At 37.2% G+C, this 13,940-nt stretch overlaps 3 protein-coding genes across 3 annotated transcripts; 1 reads left to right on the forward strand and 2 right to left on the reverse strand.

Moving 5' to 3' along the window:
• Positions 1-3,784: 3,784 nt before the first annotated feature.
• On the reverse strand, positions 3,785-8,622 carry LOC116291305 (cation channel sperm-associated auxiliary subunit beta-like). The gene is made up of 5 exons (XM_031698471.1): positions 7,953-8,622; positions 7,337-7,584; positions 6,801-7,118; positions 6,215-6,346; positions 3,785-5,816 (listed from the first exon to the last, which is right to left on the reverse strand). The coding sequence occupies exons 1-5, from the start codon at positions 8,620-8,622 to the stop codon at positions 3,888-3,890; spliced, it is 3,297 nt and encodes a 1,098-aa protein (XP_031554331.1). The 3' UTR covers positions 3,785-3,887.
• Positions 8,623-8,754: 132 nt separating this feature from the next.
• LOC116291251 (LRP2-binding protein) lies at positions 8,755-11,015 on the reverse strand. The gene is made up of 6 exons (XM_031698395.2): positions 10,680-11,015; positions 10,072-10,326; positions 9,633-9,684; positions 9,318-9,489; positions 9,084-9,249; positions 8,755-8,951 (listed from the first exon to the last, which is right to left on the reverse strand). Exons 1-6 carry the CDS (start codon positions 11,013-11,015, stop codon positions 8,886-8,888), a joined length of 1,047 nt encoding a protein of 348 aa, XP_031554255.2. The 3' UTR covers positions 8,755-8,885.
• A 122-nt stretch (positions 11,016-11,137) lies between these two features.
• Positions 11,138-13,915, forward strand: LOC116291271 (B9 domain-containing protein 1). Its single transcript, XM_031698425.2, has 7 exons — positions 11,138-11,206; positions 11,287-11,355; positions 11,492-11,603; positions 11,801-11,897; positions 12,581-12,643; positions 12,719-12,786; positions 13,021-13,915. The coding sequence occupies exons 1-7, from the start codon at positions 11,138-11,140 to the stop codon at positions 13,206-13,208; spliced, it is 666 nt and encodes a 221-aa protein (XP_031554285.1). The 3' UTR covers positions 13,209-13,915.
• The last annotated feature ends 25 nt before the right edge of the window (positions 13,916-13,940 follow it).

Below are 13,940 nucleotides of genomic sequence, written 5' to 3' on the forward strand. Positions count from 1 at the left end.
ATTAAAGTATTTCACTATTTCATTCAATATCAAGGCTATCACTGACGATGATAACATCAAAATCAAATACAGGAAAATGAGTAGTATAACGACACTTATGATCGGGGTATACATGAACGGAACCCCTTTGAATATAAAAAAATAACCTATTAGCCGCTCCGAGGTTGAGGGAAACACCGAGTGGAGTTGGCATGTATCGTGGGACTGTTCTAGGGACATATTTCCAAAATTGTGTCTAGTTCGTTCCCTAAAACGTTCCACAATGTAATGACAACTCGACACAGATGTTTTCTCAACTATTGGGACAACTGCCCTTCTTCTTGTGCGTCATAACTGAATAAATTTGCTCATCACAAACAAATCTTTTCAAGCTTTTCCGGTGTTCGTGAAAATAAATAAGTTGAATGGATCTGCTCTTTTATATAGTAACTATGTTTATTTAAACACGGAATCCCTTCATCGAAAAATGCTCCTCCAGGGAGCCATGAAGGTTTTTTATATTATTGCTGCAATATGATCATCTGCAGATATAAATCTATGCATAAGTCTATTAGTCATGATCAGGCGAAAACCTTCACTCGATTACTACGAGCAATTAAATAAACTGATACTACGACTTAATGCTATGATATTCAGTAAATTAGAAAAACAGGATCATGGCAGCGATGGGTGGATTGGGGTCATCAGTAAAACGACCCACCCCACCCTACTTCACATTAAGAATTTGTACATAACACTCTACCGAGATGAAACCTCATACTGAATGAAAAGTATTTGCACGTAATATTTCTTATCAGTAAGACGGATAAGTAGGTTCCTTTGGGCACGGCCATTATCTGAATTTCTGAGTAGTGTCCGAAAACTCGTCATCGTGTCCATAACTATTGCTTCGAAGGAAACTGCCATTCTCGCTCATAGATGGTATCTGTGAACCACTCAAAGGTTTTTTGTACTTTTCTTGGTTTTATATAAATATAATCTTGGAGAAAACAAAATACTTACTACCACTACCAACGTATATCGAAAGTTGAATCCTAGTTTTTTTTGTTTTTTTTTTTATTTACTTCTACATCTCTTACTTTACATTACAGATATTTATCCTAGTTAAATCCTAGTTGTGTTGTCCTAAATCCGTGACTTTCACCGAAGAACAAACCACTCCCCACCCCTCCCCGATGACCAGGCCGATGGCAACCAATTGCTCCACATATTTATTGCTAAAGATGTGGAAGAATGTGTTCCACATTATTGTTTTTATTATTATTATCCATCCATTCTAAGATGTAATCGCTTTTAACTGTTTTGGAGACATTATTGTCGTGCTTCTTTAAAGCTGTTTTTGATAAGACCGACTCAGAAATCAATTTGTCTGAACTCTGTTGAACAGGTAGTATACTAACGCTGATCAAATCTTCGCGTCTCGATGAAGTAAATGAGCTTGGAGTTACTAATTGATGCGACGAATCGCTTTTGGTTCGACATACACTTGACTTTGGTCTCCAAACAGCTAGAGACTGTCTTGTCTCGGAATTCCGAGTTGCTGCTTCAGATGGTGCAGCCAATACATCAAGTTTTGATTGCAGCTTTACGTCATGGCCACGACCAACTTGCATAACACTTCGATGTTTTTCATCTTTTCTTTTCTGTTTTTCATGAGTATTACGCAAAAACACTGCTCGCTGCCTGTACTTGGCGTTTTCACTTGTAATTGAGCATCGTTCTTTAATGACAGGGAGTTCCGAGGGAGCGCTCATACTTCTTCGTAATATACGTGGAACAGTTTGAGGTATCTCATCCGTATCACTAGGAAAAGGGGCATCCTGCGCGTTTTGATGTTTTATCGATTGGTTTTTCTTGAAAGGAGTAGAGAAGACATCATCAACGTTAAACAGCTCTTCTTTGACCACTGAAATAATGGTTCCTTTGGTTCTTATCATGACTATCTTATCAGGCAGACCTCTCTTCCCAGTTGACGACCAGATAATAAACTACACTGACTGACTCGGATCTCGAATGTCGTAGTCTTAAAATATCATTACCATTTAAGATTAAGAGATTAACCATTCAACAATTGACCAGAACGTTTTGTTTACCAGGAATGGAAGTAATTCTTATCATAATAGTATTATTTGTTACAAGCCGTTTGGATTTCTCAAGCCCATTTTTAAATATAACACCCTACACACTTCACAGAAATTAACTAACAGTTCAAATAGCTCACTCGGCGATTCATAGTCAATTTAGCGAAGAATTAAAAATTGCTCTAATTATCTCTACCATAACGAATTCTTTTGTTTAGCTTGTTATAACGGGGCCGATGTAATTGTTTTGTTGACATTGACCTATGAAAGCTATGGGTTATTCATTAAAAAAGTGTAGCAGTAGTAACACATTGAAGTAAGTAAGTAAATTTTTGGGACCTCTTTAAAGTGATCATTAGTAACAAGATTTATTTTAATAACAATCGAAGATTAAAATCCGCCTTTGTATTATGCAAATAACTAGTGAACGATTTGGGCGAGGTAAGGTGTTAATCTTTATTTGCCACGCCTCAATAAGCCGGACAACTTTTTAACTGTTCAGGATGTGTGCATGTGCGTATTTTTTATAAATTCTTTTAAGGAATAACTTTCACATTTATTTACGAAGATAAAAAAGATATAAGATATTAATGTAAAAAGAGTGAGAGCACAATAAGCTATTCCGTGCAGAAATAAAACTATTAGCTCGATTAATTTACATTCAGGCTTTTTTTTGTTTTTGTTTTTTTTTTTTTTTTTTTTTTCTCGCTTTGTTTTATTCATTGGTTGCTGTTTCTTGGACTTGCCTTAAGACAACTTCTTTTGTCTACTGACGAGTTATTCATTCAAGCGAAGCGAGAATTAAAAGGTTAAATCACGAAGCTAAGACCGATGTGTATTATGGGTATTTTACACCCTGGTCATTCGGAGGGTGGTAACCTGCATGTAAAGTGACAAAGTGCTTCGCTCGGTAAGCCTGAATATATGTTCGAGAGATGCAGAACTTCAATCTTAACACCCGTCGGTCTTAGCTTCTATTTTTCAACCCGACAACGAATACCCAACGACGTTTTTTGAATTTGTTGTAATCGTATAACCAAAATGAAAGCTAACAACGACAATTGGACCATAGGACGAGAAAACGCAAGCTACAGACTGAATTTTGTTTTTCATTTGCCTCTTGCTCCGAGAATACCTTTCCGTTTGTTAGTTTTGTTGAAGCTTGTTGTCTTAGATCACAGAGATTAAAGTGCTTATAAGCCTTTACACAATATTTTCAGAATTGATTCTTTAAATAGCGAATAGTTGATTGTGAAAATAATTTGTCATTTGAACGTCGGGTCTTTGAGATACGAAGGTTTATATTTCCAATATGTTAATGACTATGACGTAACATAAGGGATTTGAGTTATTTTGGGGCAATTTTTAATATTGAACGCTGGACGTTTTCTGAAAACAAATTTGTAAGAACCTTTACGTGAGTCACGAGTAAAAGGGGGATGCTTTTAAAATACTGTATTCCAGAACGAGTGCAGTGCTGTATATTAAATGATCCCTTATGTTACGTCATAGTCATTAACATATTGGGAATATAAACCTTCGTATCTCAAAGACCCGACATTCAAATGACGAAATATTTTCACAATTAACTATCCACTATCTAAAGAATCAATTCTAAAAATATTGTGCAAAGGCTTATAAGCACTTTAAAGTTTAAAGAAACTTCTTGTCTCAGATCACAAAGAGATATCCAAAACATGTTTGTCATTTAGAGTGCGTTCTTTTTTCAGATCAAATACGAAGCTTGTAAAAACAAATTGCTTTAACACGGGGAAACAAGCACGTCCCAAGGCTCTGAAAGATTCTTTAGTCATATTTAATCTTCTTTTTTCCATGAAAGAATACCAAATAAATCAAATACAACATGGACGAGAATCCCATAACAGTACAAGCCATGACAATATCCTTAACTGGGTAAGGTAAAGGCGTGTCAACGACAAAAACCAAGAACTCATCAGTTAGCTCACAAAAAGTGTAGTTATCTTGTACAACGTGGGCTCTAAAATGGTATAAGCCAGACCCTACAAACTCCACCGAGCTGTTCATTTTTTCCTCCATAATTATGTAAGGTATTCCTGGAAAAGTTTTCGTACTGGGATTCAAAGCTTCGTAATCAATTCTATTATTCAACTCCTTGAGGTAGTAGGGTGAATCGAGTTTGATAGTTTCTCTCTCATCTCTTGAGACAGTAAACTTGGGCATGAGTTTTTCAGTAAACAGAATCCTATATACCGTATCGATACAATCTGAGTATCTTTCTGATGAAGATCTTCTCATTCCAAGGGTACATCCACAAGCTGTGCGTTCATTTACTCCTTGACATTGTTTATATTGGACTGTTTCTCTTGTAACTGAGTATGCATCCTTGTAATGGGGTCTTTTGGGATCTACGTTGTATATGTTACCGGTCAATGGGATAGCCTTTCCACGAGCCGATGGGGGTCTATAGTTGAATGGGAGCTTGAAATTTCTCTGGATACCTTTAGAATCGATCGCCTTTGCGTCCAGAAAGGAGGCATCAGAGAAGGTTGACGGGTAGATGTAACGAAGTTTCTTCGAAGGAGGACATCCACTGTGGATGGAAATGGTAAACGAGGTGCTCTTACAAAAAAGAGACGAATGTTGAAGTAGAACAGTTAAGGATGATGTTCCTCTGGCTGAAGGCTTCTGAGAAATTAAGGCTGTAAGACTTGTGTTTAGAAAGGAAGTATGAACAACCGACTTTAATATAAATAATCGAGGATTACTTATGAAGACTCTTGCGAAGGGCTGCCTCGACGTGGTCTTACTTATGGAAGTTGCAGTAAATGTCAAGGAGTCCATTGAATCTAAATGGAAAAGTCGCATATCCAAATTTCTTCTTTCGAGAAGGACACTCCTGCAAGTGTCTTCATTTACCCACCAACTAATGTTACTTGATATGGGGTCCCGGAAGTCATGCAACGTCCAGCCTTCAAAGGTATCCTCCCAAGGTGTATTCCGCATCCAAGGAATATATGTTAACCCTATGAAGGTAGTTTCATTGACATAGTGTTTTAATATAAAACTTTGCCCTTCTGGTAATATCACAGTCTTCCCTAAGTCGTCTTCTTGCCAACGGTCATCAGTATTCATCCTGCTAAGTAATGTCAATGATGCATTCCAGCCAGACCATCTGACTTGCAATAGTGAATTAGTTCTATTCCTTGGTGGCTCTGCAAACGCTTTTGTAACCAGCCCAACTATCTTGTGCTTGAAGACATTTGACATCAAAATGGATGTTTTTTCCACACGAACGATCCTGGCTGACCCACCATATTTCGAGTAAATAACTTGACCAGAAGAAAAACAGTCGCCGCACTCAGAGCTTACATAGAACTCTACTTGGGTTTCATCTCTGAAGCTTGCTAGCAGTGACAAAGGTAAAGTGTGCTGACTTTCATTATCACGCTTGATTTCAAAAGCAGTTGGGGATAGTGAAAAGTTCCCACCAGCAACTTGTGGTTTCAATGCTACAACAGTATTTGCATGACCTAAGACTTGAGTATATACTGGGTGACTAAGTGAGCCATTTCCTAATCGTTCGACTACAATTGCTCTATGTATACCTGCTTTTCCAATAAGAATAGATCCAAGTCTTGTAGTCACGCAAAAAGTGTTACCAAAGAGATCTATTGAAAATGATGTCACCCTGTCTTGGTCGTGCAGTGAAGTGACTTTATAGAAAGAATTCCCACCGTCTAATGACTGCCACACCTTAGATTAGTAAAAGTAACCGATCAGTCTTGATCGCGTAAAGACAAGAGTACTTGATAAGGATGTACTTCTGGTAACGAAATTTATATTTTAAAAAACACTGATCTCTAAATCGGAAATCGTTATCATCTTACTTTTAATTATTATTTTTTACAATTTTGTAAATATATTATTTTAAAGTGTAGAATAATGACCCTTTGGGTTTTTTTCTGTACCTCCCACGCATTAAATAGACATAAAAATGTAAATATAATGTATAAAATGCTATTTGGAAAATAAAAAACTTTAAACCTCGAAACCTTATACATAATTTACAATCGGACACATGGTATCATTTTTTCATTATATGGTTAATGCATACGAATTTCAAACACTTAATCAATTCAAAATGAACTTACCTGAGATCCATAGGCATAGATAATCTTGGTATATGCATGGAAATATAAGCTTTCAGCGGTCTCGCCCTTGTCGAAGATAAAAGCAGGAAAAGAAAGCTTCGTTCCATTGTAAACTTGCAATAAGGTGACTTCCTATCGAGGTTAAAGAAGTGAAATATAAGTTTAAAGGAGGTCAAAGAAAGAAAGGATATGGGACCGTTCATGAGTTTGAAAGCGATTTTATACTCTATACACAGACAGACAGACAGACATATTTTATTTGGCGTTTTGTACATAATTGCACATCAACTTAGATCCAAATAAGTTACGAATATATACGTACTGTTTATGTATGTGCATAATATCTATATTCACATATTCCACACATAACGTCATACGTACATATATATTCTGTACACAAACGTTTTATTTATTCATACTCCACCCCCCCCCCCCCTCCCCCAACCTATAAATCATGAACGGTCATCTCTGTAACCAACTATAATTCTGAATTCTTTAGGTGGGGCAATAGGCAGCTAGCCTTGACATATCAATGATGGACACCTAAACTATTGGCTTTTCTTCAATTTATCTTTACAAACTTTACCTGAGACTTGTCATTTATCAAGGCTACAGTAGATTGTCTATCTATATCCTGAACCATATCCAGCAGATAATGTTTTTCGGGTGCACTTTCGAGAACGAGTGTCCTCCATCTTTCAAAGGGTGCGTAACTACAGACAGTGAGCGAGGAATTGGAAGTGTTGTTACGGTAAACTATGCACACCTCTTCAAGGTCTGATACATAAGATCTGTGACAATGCGGTGTGTGAAACAACTTCATGTCCTCTCTTCTGTTAACGCTGCCCATTCTTATTGCTTCGTCAATATCAGGGTGTATTGATTGTACGGATGTGAAACTCAGCTAAAATAAGGCAAAAAAATACAGCTTAGTTAGAGTGTTCAGGGACGGATATAGGGTTGTGGTTGAGCGTTAGTGCACCCTCTATTCAAAGACGTATAGGGCGTGATAGTTTGACAGCCTTTTTCTCTCACACCTCTCTTTTCTCCCCTTCAACCGTTTTGTCGTTTCCTTTATTCGTCGATTGAATTGATTAATAATAAAATTAAAAGTCAAAATACCTTAGTCCCAGGTCCATTTCTTAAAGCTTTAGTGAAGTTCTTTGAAAGTAATATGCCATTTGTCGTGAGAAACAGTAAGTGGTTCTTTAGCAGAGTGAAGTCTATTATGGAAAGGTTGGCGCACTTGGAAAAAGAGCTCTGTTTACAGATGGAATACTCATTTGGTATAGCGGAGGACTGGTGAAGCAAATTATGCCACGATACAGACGACGGGTTGAAGTAGTTGTATGTTACTCCGAAATAACATCCTATTTAGGATTAAAGCACAGGTCAGTTGGCCATCTGGCTTGATCAGTATTATGTACGACCATATCCAGCGATTTTCCCCGAGATGTCCCATGCACGACCGTAATGAGGAAAAGCCCCCCCCCCCCCCTTCCTCCCTTCCAAAAAACGCACACACGTTTTGCTATAAATTAGGAACCAACTATTACCCATAATCAACCATTCAACCGTTATAACATCTTAATTCATCAATTCTACATTAAAACATACAAATAAAGCTTTTGTGAGTTAAGCTGTGGAAATATTTGATAAAAGGTGCGTGTTATGAAATTCACAAAAATAAGGTACACAGAACAACAAATTAATCCAGGTTTTTATGATAACTTTTTACCTGAATACTCGTCTTCGGTTGTATTTATGACAGGAACAATGGCAGCAACACCAGAAGAGCAAGGAGAGCTCTTTATTATCAAACCGTTAGGTTTAGATTGAAATAAAATAGGGTTCGTTATTTCATCTCCAAACTCCAGATTCAATAGCGGTTCTTCATCTTTGAGAATCAGACTTCCTGATTTCTCAAACAAGTTCAATCCCTTTCCTAGCTCTACAAGGTACTTCCAGGACCCTGAAATATAGTTTGTATCTTGAGATATCTGAAGTTTTGAAATGTTTCGCCTCCAGTAAACAGTGTCTTCTTCAACGAGTTCTTTCAGCTCAAACGAGGTATTCCACGTAAGATTCCAAAATCTAATGTTTGGTTTAATGCCTTGAGAAGCATAACGCCTAACCAAAGAGTTCCTATTGTATTTTGTGTCGTTGTATCTATACCTTACTTGATAGATAATCACCATTGAAGAGCCTTGAAAGTAAAGTTGTCCAAATGAATCAGTTCCGTTGTCTTCTGAATTCGAAGTGTAGACAACACTCTCGACATCTTCGTGTCCAAAATCGTACGGCAGAAAGGAAGAAAAAGAGCATTGAAAAGTTGACAAAACAGCTAAGCAAACAAATAAAGCTCTAACGCAAAGAAAAACTGAGAGAAAACTCAACGTTCTTGGCATATTAAAAGAGATAAATACCAAAAACTTGAAGCAAATAAAAGCAAAGCAAACAAGAACAATAATGTGTGCAAAAATTTCAAAAGCACGCGCACACGCGTCATTTTCCCCGCCAAAAATCCAAACCACAGGAAGCCCGTTTATATTAATTTATTGCACACTTTTATAAATTCGTTTTACAAGTTATTTTTACATTCGTTTATAAAAAATAGTTACATTTGTACAGATTTTGGTGGATGTTGCCATGTTAAACATTTTCACACGATTTATATGTAGCCATATGTCATATAGTCTTGCAAACGAGCAGCAATGTCCATGTCAAACGTAGCCGCCTTTATGAAGAAAACAGAAAGAAATTGTCATTCTTATGACTAAATCCATAAACAATAATGATTAAGATGAATAAATATAATAATGATGATGGTGGTGATGATAATTATGTCTGGCCTCAAGTTAATACTCACTCTTGAATACCACTTCTGGGACCCCTTGACATCTTGTACGACACCATGCCCATGGTGAAGGCAGCGTGCATATATGAAACAACCTAAGGCAATGCCCTTTGCAACATAGTTTGGTAAACAGTCTGTTTCTGCAGCTATTCCTTGAATATCCTCAAGCTCTGCAACACTGTCATATAATCAAAAGAATTAACATGATAAATTAATAAAGGTTTAATGGGATCCAAAAATACTAACCTTTTTGCCACATCTGCGGCCTTGTTGAACAGTTTTCTTCTATAATAATGCACGGCCAGGTTACCTTGGGCATAAACATTTCCTCTAATGGCTGCACCTTTTAAGCATTCGAACGCTGATTGGATATCCTGCTCAACTCCAATACCATACTCAAACATAACCCCTAATGCACCTGCATTAATAAATTGCTTTAAAAATTTTGCTTTAAAAATGTTTATGATTTGTTTTCAATCCTTGGCTGTGATAAGAGGTTTAAAACCAGAATTTGACTTTAAAATGTCTACCAGTAGTTTAATATAAGTTTTCAAAACTTACCTTGAGACTCGATACTTCCATTTCCAGTGGCCTCTTGATGCCAGAAGTAAGCCTATAGTAATGTCAAAACAATCCCATTTCAAAAATGAGTGCAAGTGTTCTCTAGATGTATCTGGATGTCATTTGTTGACACTCAAGAATTCTTCCTTTTTTTGTGTGACCATGATCTTGAAATACTGATATACTGATAAATGTTTAAAAATATCTACACTGCTAGTCTAAGGAATGTTTTGAGCAATTGATATTTTTTAATGAGAGGGAAGAGGGCATTTGATACCCTTGCTTGGCCATGGGTAGAATGTAACACAATGAATGAACTCCCGAGATCACTTAGAATATAAGAACACATGCGTAATGTAGGCTATAACAACACACAGGCTGAGACAATAAGGTTTTATATCTACTGAAACAAAAACAGAGTAATTGTGTCTACATATACCTTATTGAGGTCAAAAGAATCTTCTCCTGGCCTTGAATAAAACAAGCCCAGTACCATTTGTGCCTTCATACTACCCTTTGAATCACCATCATCTGCAGCCCGTAACAACCATCTTTCAGCTTCCTTGTCGGACTGCTTTACTCCAAAACCTTCATAATAGGCTCTGGCTACATTGTACTGTGCCTGATGTACGAGATGTGATGCATCTGGATTCTTTGACTCAGCTATGTCTTTCATGTATTGCACACCTTTTTCCTATTAGCAGTGCCAAAAAAGGTTCAGAATTATGCATCTGGCATGAAAATACCTTTTAAAGAGACAGCTTACAGAAGACTTTTGAAAATGAGGAAGTTTTTTAGAAAGGAAAGGGGTGGAGGGATTTTTCTTTTTGAGGGGGGGGGGGGGGGGGGGGGGGGAGGGGGGGATAAGATGTACTAATAAGTGGCCTATCATTTGTGGAAAGAAGAATTGGTGATTCATGCTTATGTCATGACACAACTAAAAATCAAATGTATAACTTGTTTTTCGTTCAAACATTCCCGACTTTAAAGTCCAATTCCTGCTACCCTTACAACAAACAAAATATGAAGTTCTATAAATATGCTTACTGGATTTGGCTTGCCTCCAAGTCCATCGTAATACATGACTCCTAGTTGATACTTTGCTTGGAAGTCAGTGCCTTTAATTCTCTCGAATGTAACCATTGCTTTATCAAATATTTTTCTTTCGAAGTAAAACTGTCCAAGTTGAAATTTCGCAAGTCGGTCTGCTCCATCTTTAGCTCTCTGTATCAGAATCTCTTCTAGTTCATCATCATTAATCTCGTCTTGTTCTGGATCATTCAGTGAATACAATGAACTATCCTGTGATTTAGGAAGTGGCTCGCTGCTGAGCTTGCGATCGAGATGGACGGGAGCTGAAACAGGACGCTCCGCATCCGCCATGTTGACTTCGAATGAGCAATCGAACGTCACCATAGAAACAAGGTTGTTTAGACACACAGGAAGCCCAAAACCTCTACCGCTGAGTTTGGAACGCTGGCTCGTCTAATTTATGGAGATTCAAAATGGCGGCTGGAGGTTTACACAGTTCTGTGTTTCTCGTCATGGTATCGGGACAAATTGAATCAGCAAAGGTATTTCAATAAGCCTAACTAGTTTTACATTATATATTAAATTGAATGATCGATCCATAATTAGAAATTATATAATTTAGTTTCCAGAATTTGACGATCTGTATTGCAAGTTTGGGTTTGTTTATGGTCAAGATTGGGTCGTTACTTCCGTAAGTCGTCCACAACAAGTGTAAAATTATTGTCTAGAGTCACAAAGATTGTCATGAATTTTGTGCTATACTTGTCAAATGATATCCTCTAATGTAATTTATAAGGTTGATCAAAGTGTTTTTGGTGTTTTTGTAGGGCTGGGAAGAAGGTATATCACAAGTAACGAAAAAGAGTATGGACAGACGGCAAACTGTAGTTTGGAACTTTCCTCTCGATATCACATTTAAAAGCACTAGCCCTTTCGGATGTAAGTATGATAGGCTCTTTCAAATGTTCTTAAAGAAAATTGACAGGAAACCAATATGAAATTAGTTCTTACTCATCTGGGGGGGAAAACGTTTGAAAAAAGGGAGTAGCTCAGGAAATCGCCACACTTGTGGACTCTTTTCTCGTACAGCATTTAACATTAACAATTTTAATGTTTATGATTTTAAACTCTTGTAGGGCCTCAGTTGGTTATCAGCTGTTATGGTTTGGATGTTTTTGGCCATGATGTTGTGCGAGGATATGGTGCTGTTCATGTCCCCACATCTCCTGGAAGGTATCAAAAGGGCTTATGGTTTTACCAGTATCACATAATTGCTGTTTCAGATCGATTTGATTGAACATAGAAAAGTTTTAGTTTGATATATCAGGGGCAGATTCAGGACTGGCACTTTGGGGGAGGGGGGTTCGAACTGCTGTACCAAACCATAAAAGGACTGTAGTTTGGAAAACCAAACCCCACTACCCTTATATCTGACCCTGTGTATTTCCTGCAATATCAGCAATGGAAAGATGATGGCTGTTAAGGCTGCATTCATAATGCATGGCAGGGGGGGCAGGTGAAATTGAGGGGATATCGGGAAAATTTCGGTAGCAAAAAGGGGGGAATTTTTATCGGGAAATTGGGGGGGATGCACAATTTTTGGAAGAAGCTACAGGCCTTGCTTAGGGGGGATTGTATTTTTTTGCATGACTTCAAGGGAAGGGGGTGTTAAGAATTATTCTGGACATTTCAAATTTCACCTCCCCCCCCTCCTCTGCCATACATTATGAACGCAGCCTAAATTTGATTATCAGAAAATATATTTTCCTCCTAATCAAAATGTTTAACTAGTGATTGGAATTTCTAATAATAAAGAAACTGCTACAAGTGCATGTAATCTATCCTTTTACCTCTCACTCCTGTCAGAAAGCTTGGACTTAAATAATAAACTATGAAGCATCTAATTATTTTTCCAGGCACACAAGAGAAATACCAATGTTTGTTCCAGAGTCTTCATCAAAGTTGCAGAAATTTACTAGGTAGATATTGATTATATTTACTAGTTGTCCGTCATGTGCTGGTCCTAATATAGCCTCTAAACTATTGACTTTTAGCTGGTTCCTTGGAAGAAGACCAGAATTTGTAGATCCCAAAGTGGTTGCCCAAGGCGAAGGACGAGAAGGTTAGAGACGAGACTAGCTACTCTATATAGCTTTTTTTTCTGAAAATTAAGGCCCTTATTTTATTAATAATAATATAGTCCATGATATAGCTAAATGCAGAAATTATGTGAAAAACTGAACGATCTTACAGTGTTCAGTTTTTCTTCCCACCTAACAGCCTTTGGTTTCCCAGTTGGTCACTCTGTGTTACCATTACATCTAATTGTATTTCTTTTTCCCTATATCTACTTTAGTAACAAGAGTAAGATCACAAGGAACTGTAAAAGTAACCTTCAACATTGTCACAAGAGATATGAAGAAGCTAGGGTATGACACAGAGGCAACTAGTGTATCGATTCCACATATTTCAAGTTCATCTGGTGGTGGAAATACCATTAGACCTGAAATGACAACAGGGACTGGAGGAGAAAGCCATTCTTAAACTGATGTGTGTAAATACATATAGAAAGAAATACTTGTATTATATATTTATGCTGTACAAAATATAAGATATTGTAATAAAAACTTCAAGTTTTAATTCAGGGATGACCAGTTATTCATGTAGTGTATAGGCAAGGGGAAAAGTAGTCTCCTTTGCAAGTGACCTTAGCAAATGCCTTCTAAAAATTATTAATGTTTAAATTTATGTATAACTTTTGACAAGAAAAGTTGAAATTGCAGATGTTTTCATGCTCTGTTTGATAATACAGCATTCAGAAAGTAACAAGACAAGTGCAAAGAGCACTTCCTGTGGAATTAAAGGGAAATTTCTTCAAACTCCAGATCCCTAACTCTGGGGTTCTCACACACTTAGATCTTCCAAATGACCATACACTTTTCTATCACAGAAAAGTAGTCAAATTATAAAATACAGCTAGAATGTTAATGTTCATGTAATTATAGTATTAGTCTTACCACCTATGCCGAGGGTAGACACCAGACAAAACATAATACCCTAGTCCTCCAGGGTGGGGATTGGGCAAAGGTTTAGCAAGCCTATCTCATAAAAGAAATGCTACAGAAACCAGAAGCATCATAAATACAACCCCAACTTGGAGTGTCTGCTACTGAGGCTGTATTGACCTTTTGGTGTAATGATTCATGATAATTATAATGAATTATACAAATAAATTGCAACAACTCTCCCAAGATAGAGTGAAGGGTAGTATATTGA

Source organism: Actinia tenebrosa, unplaced genomic scaffold, assembly GCF_029948245.1.
Source record: "Actinia tenebrosa isolate PJP-AT-01 unplaced genomic scaffold, QUT_ActTen_1.0 PGA_scaffold12__29_contigs__length_12842862, whole genome shotgun sequence".
Lineage (NCBI taxonomy): Eukaryota > Metazoa > Cnidaria > Anthozoa > Actiniaria > Actiniidae > Actinia > Actinia tenebrosa.

Coding starts and splice junctions, on each gene's coding strand:
- LOC116291305 (XM_031698471.1), bottom strand. CDS start 8,622: ATGCCAAGAACGTTGAGTTTTCTCTCAGTTTTTCTTTGCGTTAGAGCT. Junction 7,585..7,952: donor AACCGAAGACGAGTATTCAG/GTAAAAAGTTAT, acceptor AATCCTAAATAG/GATGTTATTTCGGAGTAACA. Junction 6,347..6,800: donor TGATAAATGACAAGTCTCAG/GTAAAGTTTGTA, acceptor TAACCTCGATAG/GAAGTCACCTTATTGCAAGT.
- LOC116291251 (XM_031698395.2), bottom strand. CDS start 11,015: ATGGCGGATGCGGAGCGTCCTGTTTCAGCTCCCGTCCATCTCGATCGC. Junction 9,685..10,071: donor ATTCTTTTGACCTCAATAAG/GTATATGTAGAC, acceptor ACATTACTATAG/GCTTACTTCTGGCATCAAGA. Junction 9,250..9,317: donor GCCGCAGATGTGGCAAAAAG/GTTAGTATTTTT, acceptor ATTATATGACAG/TGTTGCAGAGCTTGAGGATA.
- LOC116291271 (XM_031698425.2), top strand. CDS start 11,138: ATGGCGGCTGGAGGTTTACACAGTTCTGTGTTTCTCGTCATGGTATCG. Junction 11,898..12,580: donor GTCCCCACATCTCCTGGAAG/GTATCAAAAGGG, acceptor TTATTTTTCCAG/GCACACAAGAGAAATACCAA. Junction 12,787..13,020: donor CCAAGGCGAAGGACGAGAAG/GTTAGAGACGAG, acceptor TATCTACTTTAG/TAACAAGAGTAAGATCACAA.